We start from the raw sequence: 15,330 nt of genomic DNA on the forward strand, positions 1-15,330 counted from the left end.
GAAACTCTGGACTGGCCTGCTAAACCAGGGCCAAGGCCAAGACCTTTTGTTCCAGGACGCTCTCTGCCCCGTCTTTTCACCCACTCGGGCACACAAACACACACAACATACACAGACGTACCCTTGTGTCAAACAGCCTACATAATACCCTGAAAACCCCAAAGCAACTCCTTTTTTTACACTCATTTGTGAGTTAACATGATTTTCCATAGTCTTAAATAAGGATATAATATTTCCAGCCTGTGAATGACCATTCCAGTTCATCCAGATCCAGCATTTCTCAACTCTTATCCTCTAATGTTGTCACATGACCTCAAAGGCTCTCTGAACTCAACAGGGCCTCTGTCATATTCACATTTGAAAAAAAACGCCTGTAGCTCCAAGGACGCTCATACATTAAAGCTAAATTGATCATTATGTCAATTACCCCATTTTAATGAGTATACGCAAGGGGGCTTTTGTGTTTAAGGTGATGTCCAGACTCACTTTTCCATATCGCGGATCAGCCGTCGTGATGGAATTTGCTCTTGATGGTGTGTGCTCCAAGGTCATATTCACAGTATCGTCCATTAAAATGATGGGAAAATTAATTTTTCATGATTATGTCGATCGGACTTTCAATCGAGGTCCTAAGGTCCCTCATCCAGGAATGTTATTATTCTGCCCTTGAAATCAGGAACAATTTTACTCAGAAAAAAACACTTATTTGGATGATAATAGCAGGAAGTTGTTTGTTTAATTAATCTTTGATTTAATGGTGAAATGTTATCGCCAACTGTTTTCCCTGTTGGATGATTTCACTTTAACTATTTTTTTATTAGTTGCCTTGTTAATTTAAATTAAATTTAAATTAAAGATATCTTTGATTCAGTACATTACTCAGCATTGGATTTTATGTATATGAAACTAAACTTACAATTGATCAAAACTAAATCTTGAATTTCAGTTTTTCCTGCCAATGTAGTGCGAAGGTGATAAATCATAACTTCTCAGCTTTTCATACCACTAAGTCATTATGTTGACATATTACAGACACACACACATAAAGATGCACAGCATGGTGCAGCTCTGCACATTTTCACTTGCTAAGTTTAATTTGGGAAACTAATGTTCTGGCCATAAGGAAAATATATGAGAGTGAAGCTGTCTAAGCATGGGATTTCTTAGCTTAATCTCTCTCTCTATTACACACACACACACACACACACACACACACACACACACACACACACACACACACACACACACACACACACACACACACACACACACTTAGAGGAATCTTGTGAGTCATCCTCCATAATCTGCACAATGTGATGAAGCAAGAATTCCCTGACAGCCAATCAGAGCTCTTGCAACAGAGGTGTTGCCGTAGCAACGCCACAGTGACAGCAGCAGATGGGGTTGCTGTTGAGTGAAGGAGAGTGCAAGGAAAAGAGAGAATAGAGGAAAAAACAGTCATATGAAGGAAAAGAGAGTCTCATGGGGGTGAATCCGGTTCATACATTTTTTCCCCCAGTTATGTTTTAAATGGACAGTTCTCCCCAAAATCAAGAACACATATTTTTCCTCTTATCTGTAGTGCTTTTTATCAATCCAGATTGTGTTGGTAGATTGCAGAGCTGAGGAGAAAATGGATGTAGAAATGTCTGCCTCCTCTCAAATATAGTGGAACAAGATGGTGCTCAAAGTGTTACGCTTTCATGACAGCAGCACATGGAAATGCTTTGCTGACCGGGGTTCGGCTTGAATCACTTATCGGTTGATGATATTTCAGGATAAATATGGAGAGGAGCTATTCATCATTGACAAGCTATTGCCCAAGGGTTTCTGTTTGTGTCTTGTTCACATAGGGTCAGCTGTCTGTGTTATGATGAGGTATTTCTGTCTGCATATTGACCAGCGTCCCCTTCACTCTCTAGCATCTAACTCCCCTCTCTCCTCTCCTCCCCCTCCTCCCTCTCTTGTTTACTGTCGGATTCATTACATTCTTCCCTCTGTCACTCTTCTGGATCTCTCTACCTTTCTCTCGCCCAATGCATGGGTACACCATGGGTACACTGCAAAGTCAACATGAACCTGATCTGTCACTTAGTCCTACTTTAGGCCTCCCACCCCTCCCTCAGTATGTACCAGCAGAGACTCTGACATTTATCTGAAGTTCTCCTCCTCCAGAGGTCAGCCAGCATGTATTTCCTCGCCACGTTGCTGTCTGTCACAGTGATTTATTGTAATGGCACATGTGGATTTCCACTTTTTGTTGTTGTTGTTGTTGTTGTTTGAATTTAGGAAGCATCTTCTCATTCAGAAGTCCATCCATTACTTTGTTTAAACTTTGGTGGAGCTTTAGACCATGACCTTGTAAAGTGGTCCAGGCCCCTTGCTCTCTGCCACAGTCCATCAACAGGTGTTGAAAGTCCTTTGACTTTTTTGTTACACAACAACTCCAAGATACATTACATCTCACAGGAAGTCTGCCAACGGAAATACACCGCTTGCAATCTCTAATGTTCGCTGGCCCACTCCCTCCTTTTCCTTCCTAGAAGATGATTATTGAATTCTGTTTCTATCTCTCTGCTTACTCGTATCTATATCTGTGGTGTCAACGTGTTACTTATTAGCGTCATGTATACTTAGATGTGTTATGGAACAAACTGTCATGTCAACAACTTTCTTTGAATCGTTCAAAGTAGAAACATTTTTTCTGCTAATTTCTCGACTGGTAACGTCATAAAGAAAATAAAGAAAAATGTCCCTTTGTGCATGTGAAAATAATCTTACTCTTTTGAATTCATATGTCATAAGTCATGGAACAGATCGTATTATCCTCTTCACTGCACTTCTTCATAAGGCTGTTAAATGTCAATGTTAATGAAGGGCACACACATTTCTAATATTCCCTCGTTATCCATTTCTTACCAAAAATCCAAAAACCTTTTCTTTACCATGAGTATTAAAATCAATACTAATACTATCTTTCTTTAAACCAGCAAAAAATAGTTAGATAGATAGTTAAAGTAACATCACCATTGTTAAACATTATTTCCTTAGATTTTACAATGTAGGAAACACCCGAAAAATAACAATTTCAGATTAACGTGACTAGGGTATCAATATGTATAAATCCAATAATGTCTCTTGGGCTGACTTAGAGATTCCAAGGTGGTTGCATGAAGAAAAATAAAATATCAACTAAATGAACTGAACTGAAATAAAGAGCTGTAAATAAAGATGCAAGCTGGGATAATCTCTTGCCATAAACCTTTTGACTTACAACAATATCTTTGCATCACAAGAAATGAATTATTCTTCGTAATAACCGTTTGTGTCCTCTTTATTTTTGTCTTCAGATCACTGAGCTGTTAGATGATGAGAAGTGCGAGGCCGAATGTGAAGAGCTGCCTCAGGACGGAGAGGAGAATCCTGCCTCCTCTGACTCACCACAACACACACACACTGATGACATCCCCACAGCCAGGTGAGACATCTCTGCTTTATATTGTTACATAAGATGGTCAATTCATTTTTTCTTCTGTGTTCACCTCAGAGTTACACTGAGTTATTGAGACACATGTGACAGAGGACCCAAGCTGGATTCAAAAACCAGTGGAGTACAGTTTTACACTGGTATTTAGGTAATTGTCTGCTGCGGCTTTTCTCTCTCTGATTCATTCAGATTTTGTTTGGTGTATCATCGACAAATTATGATAACATCAAATCAACATCTTGAGGCATTTCTTTATCATTAAATTAATTAATTCTATATTCAAAATCATTAAATAAATAATCTGATAATGATTTTGATCACTTTAAAACACTTTTTTAAAGTATTTTCAGTCGCAAACACTCAGTAGTTGGTGGTGCTTCTCCATAGGGTATGCTATTAATTTAGACAAAGGAAATTATAATATGTTTAACGTGTCATGCTGCTGGCATGAGTTCTAAAACCTGGAAATGCGTTTTTTAATGGGTTTATGGTTGGATGCCTGAAATATGGTAAGCTTTTTTTTCTGTGATCAAATTTGTGTTTAAGAGTAGACATGCACTCAGCAAAACAAAAACAATATTTATAAGGACAGGTATGTAACGCTTAACAATTAATTAACAGACCTAGAAGGTCGATGTTTAAATTACTCTAAAAATGCCAATGAATATAAATGCCAAGTCTCTATTTAGACACACAAATGCACATATATACACCTACACACACATACAGCTTTACTAGATATTTATTACTTAATGTTGACTGCATCCAGATTGACTTTTGCTCCAGAAAAAGGTCTCTACATTTGATCATCTGCTCGGTATTGAACATCATAGTCTAGAATACAATCTAGAAAATGTTTGTTGACCAACCAGAAGAGGAGGGTCGGTCAATCACCTACACAGGATTATGAGTTCAATCCCCCTGCAGCAACATGAAGATCTTCCCCGATTCTTCTGATCTGCTGTAAGTTAATTACTGAGCACTAGACCCAGACCCCTACACACTTCATCTCCTGGGCTCGTAGCGTATATTTGAAGGGAACAGTGTATCTGTTAGTAGTGCACAAACAAGATGATAATGCTGATGACGAATATGTGACAGTCAAAGTTTTTTGTTAAGTTAGATTTAACTGATAGTAGACAACCGAAATAGAACAAATCTGAAAACTATCACTTTATTATGTCTTCAGTTCAGAGCACAGAACAACACAGTGTTTTTACTAAGCATAGAAACTCAATTCAGAACAGGAAGTGAGTGAGTAAAGATGTATTTATTTAGTTATTATATTATATTGCTAATGGGCTTTTCTTCCCATAAGTGAATGATTACTTTTTATGAGAAAATGTCAGAAAAAAAACTCTTTGTCGAGCATTTCTGCCAAATTGTATTTATTTTTTTAATTGGTATAGATATCTGTGTCCAGATTCCACAGTGGTTTGTGCTTTGTATTACAGCCAATGCTGCACTTTGTTATGGTGAAATTATTATTTTTTCACCTCATCTGTGTCTGCGTAGTGTCTCTCGTTACCCACTGACCTGCATTGATATCACTGCTTTTTTTTTTTTAGCCAGAAAAGTGAAATTTGTGTTAACCATCTTGATGTGGAGACCTGAAATCATTTTGGACCCTGACTTATGGTGGCTTGAACCAGGAGTTTTGTAAAAGCCTGTGTTCGTTCCGCAACGTGTGCACTGCATTGTCCTAGTTGCTCAGTAGCTCATTACCTGTTAGATAAAGACAAAGCCCTAAAGCAGCGTAGGACAATAAATCAGTCTGCTGTGATTCTTTACTTAACACTGGGGGTCTTGTCTTGTCCCACTGGCCTCTAAGATGATTACAGACAGTAATCCATAATCCACACACACACACACACACACACACACACACACAGTTTCTCATTCTATACACACTCATGCTCAGATATGACTTGGACCATACAGTTCATGCAATATATCCCTCACTCTAACTCAGAGATAAAGGCATGAACAAAAGTTGCATAGTTGATGTTACTGGATCAAGACAACGTTTTGATTTTGAACATGCTGCTGTGCCAGGATATAGTGATCTGTGCTCTGATATATATGCTTAAACTTAAACTTTATTTATTTATATAATGCCTTTCATACAAAATTGCAATACAAGGTGCTTAACAATGCAATGAAAATACTACAATTCAAGTAAAATACAGCCATACAATGAAAATAAATAAAATGAAATACAAATGAAAATGGATGATTTAGAGAAAGCTAAACTGAAAAGGTAAGTTTAAAGGTTCTTTTTAAAGGTATTGACAGATTGAGATGCCCTCAGCTCTTCTGGCAGGCTGATGCAGAGGCGAGGACCATAGACACTCAATGCTGCCTCACGTAATTCTTTGTTCTCACCCACGGAACAACTAAGAGGCCAGTGTCGGAGGACCCGAGTGATCTTGGGGGAGCATAACTTAAAAGTAGAGGTGTAACGATTCATTCGATGCATCGATGAATCGATTGTCAGTCCTACTGATTCAACTAAATCGATCTGCTAAAATAAATAAATAGAATTAATCGTTTTAGATTCACCAATAATCGATATAAATGTGTTGAATCGTATGAATCGTGATTCTTAATTATGATTAATATTTAAATACTGAGTGATTTAACTGAGCATTACATTTTTGTATTCAGCATAAAAAATTTTTTTATAAAATAAATATGACAAATAAGTAATTCTGTGGTCTGTTTATTTTTTCACCTGTCAGAAGAATACAGATAGTCTCACTCGCATTATTGCATGTTTATTTCATGGATATAGAATTTTGGTTACAAGTTACTGAAACAAATCATGGTTTACAGAATTGTCCTTGAATCGATCGCCAACTACTGTAACTCGTTAATCGAACCGCTGTGAAGCCAAAGATTCACACCCCTACTTAAAAGCATATCTGACAGGTATTCAGGCGCTAGTCCATTGAGTGATTTGAAATACCTATAAAAGGATCTTAAAGTATTTTCTAAAACCAACAGGCATGCTACAGTATGTGTGTCACCGGCACACTTGTCTGCATTGTTTGGCATCAAAGTGGTTTAATAGTTAATACATGGTTTGTGGAGCAACACTGTGTTAGTGTGAGTGTGCGTGTGCGTGTGAGTGTGTGTGTGTGTGTGCGTGTGTGTGTGTGTGTGTGCGTGTGTGCGTGTGTAGGTTTGACTTGGCAGCTGTTGGTCCTCAAAGCTTTGATGATTGTTTATTTAGATGGAGGGGGGGCTACATGCAGTAAATTATTTAAATTATACAGTGTGGGCCAGACTTTATTTTTCATCTTTAAGTCTCATGTGATTTGTTCTACTTGGTATTAATTCTTAGCTGTGCCAGTCAGCAGCCATCATCCCTGTGACCTTGTCTAACCTCAGTGTCTGGTCGGGGGGATTATTGCGGCATTTGTAGACCCCAGAGTAGACGACCTACACCACAAATCCATTTCAATAATGTAGGCCCAGCACTTAAAGTATACATCTGTTTAAACTGCTAAACATCATTATAAAATATTTTGAAGCATTTAGTCTGGTTCCTCATCTGACCTAAAAATCGGTATGCTTTCTGCGTTTTATGTGGAAACCCACTTATTTCAGTTCCAGCTCCACACGTAATAAATCTCAGATGTGGGCCTGAACCTCAGTAATTCCAACATAACCCACAGAGATGATCAATTATAAAAACACAATTGTGGAATAATTCTGATAATGGATTATTCTTCTGACACTGTGAATGTAAATAAACTGGCATTACTAATTCATTGTATTTCAGCCATAGTTTTCTTTAACTAACCGACTAATGATGCATTTTCTTGTGGTCATGTTTAGTGCTGCAACTACAATCCTTATTTTCCATATTGATTAACCTGACGATTATTACTTTCAACCAGCTTCTTTCTTCAAGCGTCTAATAACCATCTAGATGATCCATTATTCATCATAGAAAACTAAGAAAGACTGTTACATGTAAGAGGGGGAACAAGTGAGCTTTAACCAAAATTATTTTTAAATTAAAATGACCAATTTGTCTTTTATCAGAATTGCTGCAGATTGATTTTCTGTTGATGGATTAATTGTTTCTGCTTGTTAAACATATTAAAATTCTTAAGTAGGACTTAAAAGTCTTAATTGGTAATCATTTGGTTTCTTTGCGTGAGGAAATGTTTCAACATTTGTGTAATTATTAGTTATCCTTAATTTAATGTCTATCTTCCAGCAGTGTTTTCCACTTGCATTGTCTCAAAAACAGTTAAGTATTTAAAACCTGAAATAAAGCTGTATTAAGGGTTTTGATGAGTCTGCGTATATGCATTGTTGAAAATCCTTGACTGATTCAAGATCAGCTCACTGTTTCACGTGTGTTTCATCAGTTTTCCCTGACACATAGCTGGTTGTACCAGCTCTGAAATAGAGAAAAAGTTCCGTCTAGTGACTCAACATTAACTGTGGCTGAGTTGTTTGTCTGGCACTTGACAGACAGGGAAGTCTGTCCTCTGTGGCTGTTGCAGTGCTCCCTTTATAGACTCTGACAGCCAACACACACACACTTACATGCTGACAGCCCCTGCTCATTTCAAATCTATATATAATCCCTGGTATTTCTCTTCTGATCTCTCTCTCTGCTTCTCCTGTTACTACTTCGCTCATCCTCTACTTTGCATATACTCTCTCTCTCTCTCTGTGTGTGTGTGTGTGTGTGTGTGTGTGTGTGTGTGTGTGTGTGTGTGTGTGTGTGTGTGTGTGTGTGTGTGTGTGTGTGTGTGTGTGTGTGTGTGTGTGTGTGTGTGTGTGTGTGTGTGTGTGTAAAGTATTTTTCACGAGACCGCTGAAATATCCTGCAGGCCGGAAGAAGTCTCTTGGGATGCACTCCTATCCTCGGTGAGGTGGAGTTGGAGGGAGGGATGGATTAATGGAGGGAAGGGAGAATCGGAGGGCAGTGAGGGAGCAAGGGGAGGGGAGAAGAACTGGAAAGTGTCCCTACTTGTGAACGATTTATTGATTTTCAGTCTGGGTAAAAACGCAATATCAGACCTCAGGAGAGAGAACGTCAACCCAGAAGACTGCATTTAAACACATTATAAAACACACGTCTCCAATGTTGTCCCAGAGTTAGAGCCTTCATTCTTGCTAGTCACTGCTCACGTCACAAGCATCGCACCATCTTGGCATGACTGACTGACGTATGTCCTCTCTTGTGTTGCACATAACCAGTCTTCTTCTCTATGTGAATCCCCTCATGAGGTTTTCTTTCTGTTATTTTTGTGTGGCTGTGGAAATGATTTATATCCCACTGTGACACTACAAAGTTCTGCACAAAACAAACCCAGAAACAAATACATGTGCACGCCTTTCTTTTAGGTCAAGTGCATTTTTTTTTTTTTCATGGGAAGCACCTGATTATTCATGCACACATAGAAACCCTGTGTGTTTGCATAGGCGCCTTTAGGCTCCTTGACAAAAACGATCTTACACGTTTATTGCATGTCACACCATGCAAGATCTGTGTCAGACTGTACAATATTAATGTGATGCATGTCAGATTGTGGGAAGAATGCTTGGTGAATCATAGCGGTACGATGTAAACAGAAAAACATTTATGAGAGCAGAGGCACGCCATCCACTCGTATACACTGACAAACGTTTGAAGAGGCCTTTGGCCTTCTGGACATAGTGCAGACATTCAGATTCACCGCCTCACTCCTGTACTCACTGTGTTGAATCAGGCCAAGCAGTGCATGTATGTTGAACGTAATATGTCTGCATGACCTTTACATAGACACAAGCACAGAATGTAGGTCAGTACAGCACAGGAGTATCAGCTGTATCAGCTGTATCAGCTTTTGGTGTTTTGACCTAGTTCATTGATCACACCTGTTGCCGTGATTTTTTATATATAAGCACACAGTGCAAAACTGAATTTATGATAGATTTAAAAATGTAATGAAATCAATTAAATACACTGCATGTTTCCTTAATTTGCTCAACTTTAATTATGTTTTGTAGTTGTTGTTTTTTTAAAACCCTAGCATATTAGTACAAACCCCAAAGTAGTGGCTGAGAGGATAATGGGATTTTGGTTGGTTCTTGTGTTAGAAATGATTGCTATTTGGAAGCTGATCTAATTTTTTAGTGTCTCTGAACACAAAAATGGTCCATGTCCTTCCTTAGTGCCATGTGCATAGATACGTTTCATGTCTATAGTAAAGACAAGAAACCATGACTTCAGTATTCGTCCATTTTGGAGAGAGAAGTCATTGTATGGTCCACTTAAAACTCAAAAGATCCCCTCGTATTTATTTCAATCAGATAGATAAAGGAGTTCTTCCTGACTTTGCTTCAGTTTGTCTCATAGCGTGCCCTCCTTTTCGCGCCTCCCTCACCCTTCACTTCCCGATTGTGTCGAGGCCTGGGCGCCTGCCCATGGCACAATGTGTAATATGATATACAAACTGACCTAGATAGCACCACTCACTAAGTGTGATATCGTTCTAAGGAGCACTTACTTCCCCAAATCATCACAGAAAGAGATTTTAGTTTGATTTCAGCCAACATGCTGCTGCTGAAGCTTCGTTTTGTCAACACATTGACACTGTAGTTCCGCAGAGTTCGTCACATGAGATAGTGTTAAAGTTTGAGATTAGAGGTTTGGCTTTAAGGACAAATTGACACTGAACTTGTTGATGATTAAAGACCAAAGTTGGATAACGTTTATACTTTATTTCCATGAGGAATGTAGAATGTTTTTGATGAGTTTAGAATGTGTGACGCACACCCTTAACAGGATAAGCGGTGATCAATAATGGATGGATGAACTATTAAAGGAAGTCTGGGACTAGGGTATTTTACAGATTAGTCACTCTCAAACACACCTTATACCACAGGGTGTGTTTTTCCTGTCTTTTTATTTACAGTGAAAATGGGTAAAAGCAGCAAATGCTCGCATTAAAGTCACTGGGGCTTTTAAAAGGTTCTGTTTTGATAAATGACAACATAAATCAATCATCACAATTGTTGGCGATACATTTTCTGTCAACTTATCAATTTCCGCTTAGCAACAGGCATTGCTCACAGTACACCAGACTAAGAATAGTTAATGTTTCCACAAATGAGCTGTACAGTATACCAAGACGCCTTATCGTGCATTTTTGCAGTAACTGCCTTACTGTTTGATCTTTCAAAGACGAAACAATCAGCAGAACATTGTACCCGTTTCCCCCTGTGGCTCCTGATCACGCCTTCTTAGAAACCTAAATACTGTATTCATAGATGACACAACACTGTCATTTGGTTTGTGTAGTCATTTGTTTTGGTAACATTTAAACAAGAGCCACATTGTGTCGAATTGAAGTACGTCCAAATCTCGCTGGGAGGAAGACCCATTGTGTGGTTGTTTTCCTGATATTGACTTCTACTCAACAGTTTATTGTATTGCTTATGAGCGTTCTCTGTTCAAATATTTTTTCGACATCATGCCTCACTTCAGGTTGAGGCATTTGGATTGGTTGTTTGGTGGGCACCATGCCACTAAGCCCTGCCGTCAAAGCCACTCTAGCTGTATCTTACAGATGGTGTAGTGTCTCCTACTATGAGATGCCAAACATATTAAAATGGCATTCTGTTATAATTTCTTCTGATTAAACAGACTTGTCTTGTGCTGCTCCAAGCAAAATGTTCTGAGCAGCTCCTTTGGAAGCAGCTGTAAACACCGCGTTAGGTGTCATGTATTTTCAGGTTGTCGTGTTCATATTCTTTGTCTTTATTGCTTCTCTTTGTGATGTCGCTTTGCTAAACTGTTTTATCAAAGCCCTTTTTGGTAGACATTCCCTTTCTAGCGCATGGTAAAACCTTGTATAATCACCAGCATGATATCCTTTCTTACTTTGATTTGACCAAAGTTTGTCTGAAGTCACACTGGTTGGCACACAGAAACATTACGAGGACAAAAAGAACCTAACCTAGTTTCCTTGGGAGTGACGCGTGAGTAGCCTACTTTGGTTGAGTCGTGGCTATCAGTGTGCTTTATGCCCTACATTATCACGCATACAGCGTGGACACAGATAACTGTGACTTGTGCATTTGAAACACATTCATTACACTTGAATACCATCTCTCCCTCCTTTCTCTGTGCTGTTTTCCTCATTCTTTCCTCCCCACCTTTGTTTGTGTTCATATTTTCCTCTCAGAGTCGCGTCACTGTCACTCGTCTGCATATCTTTGTGACCACTAATTTGTTAACTGTGACGACGCCTTTATTTGTTTGAACGCGACCATTACAAAAGGCTCCTATAGGGCGATATAAAAGACTAAGATGTGTGCTTCTGTGATTATGTACTTGTGCTTTGTGTCTGTGCTCACCATTACACAGCCCCACTGGTGTGGCTTTAATAACTGCTGAGTTTATAATCACCACTGAGTAGACGAAAGAAAATCCAACCTCCTCCTCCTCCTTTCTGACTCTTGATTGGCTCGCTGAAGTCCTTCCCTTTGTACTATTGGCTCCTAACTTCAGCCGGTCCCGTCCCATTGGTCCTCCTGGGGGTTGTTGCCTGGTTACATCAGAAGCTCATATATTTGAGCAAAGGTCTGGATGTTTACTGCAGCACTTCTACAGACAGTGCAGACTGAAACAACCTCGCACATACACACCGGTTCAGAGGACACCACAGAATGCACCCAGGCGATACCCTGACTATGCTGCTTAACCTGCTGGTACTGACGATCACACCTCCAAGATCTCAGCTGGGATAATCGAACCACTGGATACGACCGACCCGCGGATCGACCCGGTACGGAAAAAGGAGAAATCTGAAAGAGAGGCTGAGAGTTTAAACAGCTGGATACTGCTCCTGCAGAGGATGTGTCAAGTTGTTAGCAGGCAAAAAGAAGAAACAGACGGAAATCGTGCTGAGTTTGGTTAAAAGTCAAGCTGACTTCTCTGCAGCATTGGAAAAATAAAACAACAGACTGGACTTCAATAACCTACAGTGCGTGTTAGCTCTGAAGAAGAAGAAGACACAACAGAGAAACAGACAAACAGCCTGCCAAACAGACGAGACAGCCTTCACACTGAAAACACATTCAGGCTGAGAGAAAACAAAAAGAACCGATCGCAGTGAAGGAAACACAGCTGGGAAGATGATAATGGCCTGTGATATTCTGCTGCAGAGGTAAACATCAGGGTTATGTAACTCTTGTCTGGCTGGAATAAATGATTGGATGGATGGATGAATGGATGGAGGTGGAAGCAATAATATGTGGTATTATGAAAGGGTATGTAATTGGATGAAAGTGAATTAATTAACAAAAATATAAAAGGAGAAAGTTACAATAATGTACCAACTTGTGAATGAATTATTGGAAACCTTCATTTTAAGTGATGTAATGTTGTTTTATTATGAATGGAAGAATGGAGGGAAATGAGATTAGATTGTGTTTTCTTGGTCATTGTTTTGTTACCAGGCAGAGGTGAATGAGAATAGAGAGACGAGAAGAAGTATGTCGTTCCTCCTACAGGAATAGAAACCGAGCAGAAGATCGAGTCATGGCATTACCTAACAGCTGATATGGTGTTGAGCAATTTAAATCTGAGGCATGTGAGTAGGTGCAATCATGATTGGAGGAGTTTGTTGGCATTTTCTATGTTCTTATCGAATGAAAAGTGTCTTTGAGTACCAAAAAAAAGTGCTATTTAAGTCATATGTATTATTATTATTATTATTAACATTATTGAGTACCAAAGTACCTGAAGAAGCAATCAATTTGAATAATATTCCTGAAGAACATTTGCTCAATTTGTGTCAATTAGAGAAGAAGACTTTGAAACTAGTGGTTAATTTTTTCTCAAATGTAAAGATTTACTTAGAACCGCAACGAAAGATTATTTTCATTATCGATTGCTAGTTATTTTCTTGATTCTTTAATACATGTCTAAAAATAACAATTTCTCAGAATCCACGGTGATGTGTCTTGTTACATCGACCAACTGTCCAAAAGCCAAAGATATTTCCGTTGACATAAAACAGAGAAAAACAGGAAACTGACACACTGGAGAATAAGGATATTTGTTTTGATTAGTTATTGCTTGAAATATGTGAAGCTTCCTCCTTTTAGTGGATCAGTGGACTAATTAGTCTTTTTGGCCTTAGTTAGCTAGGATCTCTTTTATTGATTAGTCATTTTTATGCTGAATGACTCCTTTCCAAGAAGTGTATGAGCACATAACAGATTTAAAATGATGTCCATCAATGGAAAATAATTTGCAGATTAATTGATAATGAAAATAATAGTTAGTTGCCGTTCTTCTTCTGCAAGATGAATGATGAATTGAAGGAGTGAGTGTGAAGGATTTGTTGAGCCAACTAAACAAAATGGAGCATTCTTTTGGCCAAATGTGGGCTAATTAGGGGGAGTGAAGGTAGGAGAGCTGCACTGGTCTTTTATTGTGCAAATCAACTGATGGAAACAAACAAATGAGCAGAAAGTCAAACATGGCTCTTAAATCTTGGACCCAGTAATGGTTTGAGTTGTTTGAATGCATACATCTGTAGTAAGGCTCTGTGTATGAATGTGTGTGTGTCGGGAACGCTAAAAGACACAAAGTGTGTGTATGATTGAAGTAGGTTATCAGTGCCCCGGGCTTGCTGATACACAGTGTGTGTATGAATTTATGTGGATGTGTAGACTGCAGCAGTCTGTCAGACCTCCGAGCTAGAACAGAGCAGAGTCAGGTTTGCTGACAACAGCACCTCCGTAGAATCACAACTAACCTCGAACTCACCTCTCTCTCACACACACACACACACACACACACACACACACACACACACACACACTGATTCCTTTATATCAAGCCACAAGAGTAATGTCTAACATGTAATACAAGGACACCCTTCATAACTCCTTTTCCTTGTTGCCATCTGCACTGACAACACAAAGTACCTCTGTTGACATTTTTGTCAATGTAATACAGAAGGCAAGTGGGCTGAGATGGGGCCACTAACATCACAGCACAGGGTTTCAGCTCCGCAGTAAATATGGTGTCGAACTGAGAGTCCTGGCCTAAATATGTGATACGCATTGTATGAGTGTGTGTGTGTGTGTATATATATATATACTGTGAAAGCTGGACTGAACCATGCATTGTTAAATATTGGGTCATAGTGAAAATAAGAACTGAACCTTGGAAAAGAGTATATAAGAATATAAGCTACATTTCTGAGTCTCTACATTGTGCTGCATGATATCAACAGCAGGGCTAACCATGTATTTATTGACAAATTTATGAAGCTCACAGACCTTCTGCTGGTCCAAAATGCTAGATTACAATATGATATGTGGTCTAATATGATTTACTTCTGGAAGTAAGATTTGTGCAGTACAAACAAAGTTCTTATTAGTTTTGCACAAATCCCCAACGTTTCATTCCCAGTGAAAACATGCAGTCACCAGTCTTTTAAAATTAAATTGTGCAGGTTGTCAGACTCCAATGGATGGAAGAATGGATCCTTGCATCCTGTATTTCTACCTTGACAAGCATTTTACGTTAATAAGTAAAAACATGAGCCATAACTGCATTGTTAACGTAACAGTGAAATCAATATTTCCAGGTACAGAAATATGAAAAACACAGGTTAGAAGGATAGATGCAATATAGTTGTAATATTGTGTTAAAATTAACTTTAAATCGAATCACAAGTGCATTACTCAGCCCTGAGGCGATGCACGCCGGCCTCCTAAAGCAGTTATCTGCCACCAGAGATTTTCCTGCTGTGTTTATGCTGAAGGATCTCGTTAGCAGACTGCAGATTAACCTGATTGGATCTGATTGA

General features: G+C 38.9%; 1 protein-coding gene and 1 long non-coding RNA gene across 3 annotated transcripts in view; one reads left to right on the forward strand and one right to left on the reverse strand.

The window, feature by feature from the left end:
- LOC311013797 overlaps positions 1 to 15,330 on the reverse strand; it is a 294,894-nt gene that overhangs the window by 165,037 nt on the left and 114,527 nt on the right. The window lies entirely within an intron of this gene.
- fam13b (family with sequence similarity 13 member B) overlaps positions 1 to 15,330 on the forward strand; it is a 67,131-nt gene that overhangs the window by 29,996 nt on the left and 21,805 nt on the right. For both annotated transcript variants that reach the window (XM_084009986.1, XM_084009987.1), the window contains exon 7: positions 3,351 to 3,478. In XM_084009986.1, the coding sequence (XP_083866112.1) occupies positions 3,351 to 3,478 (128 nt within the window). The remainder of the gene's footprint in view (positions 1 to 3,350; positions 3,479 to 15,330) is intronic.

Source organism: Eutrigla gurnardus (assembly GCF_963514095.1).
Source record: "Eutrigla gurnardus genome assembly, chromosome: 5".
NCBI classification, from domain to species: Eukaryota; Metazoa; Chordata; class Actinopteri; order Perciformes; family Triglidae; genus Eutrigla; species Eutrigla gurnardus.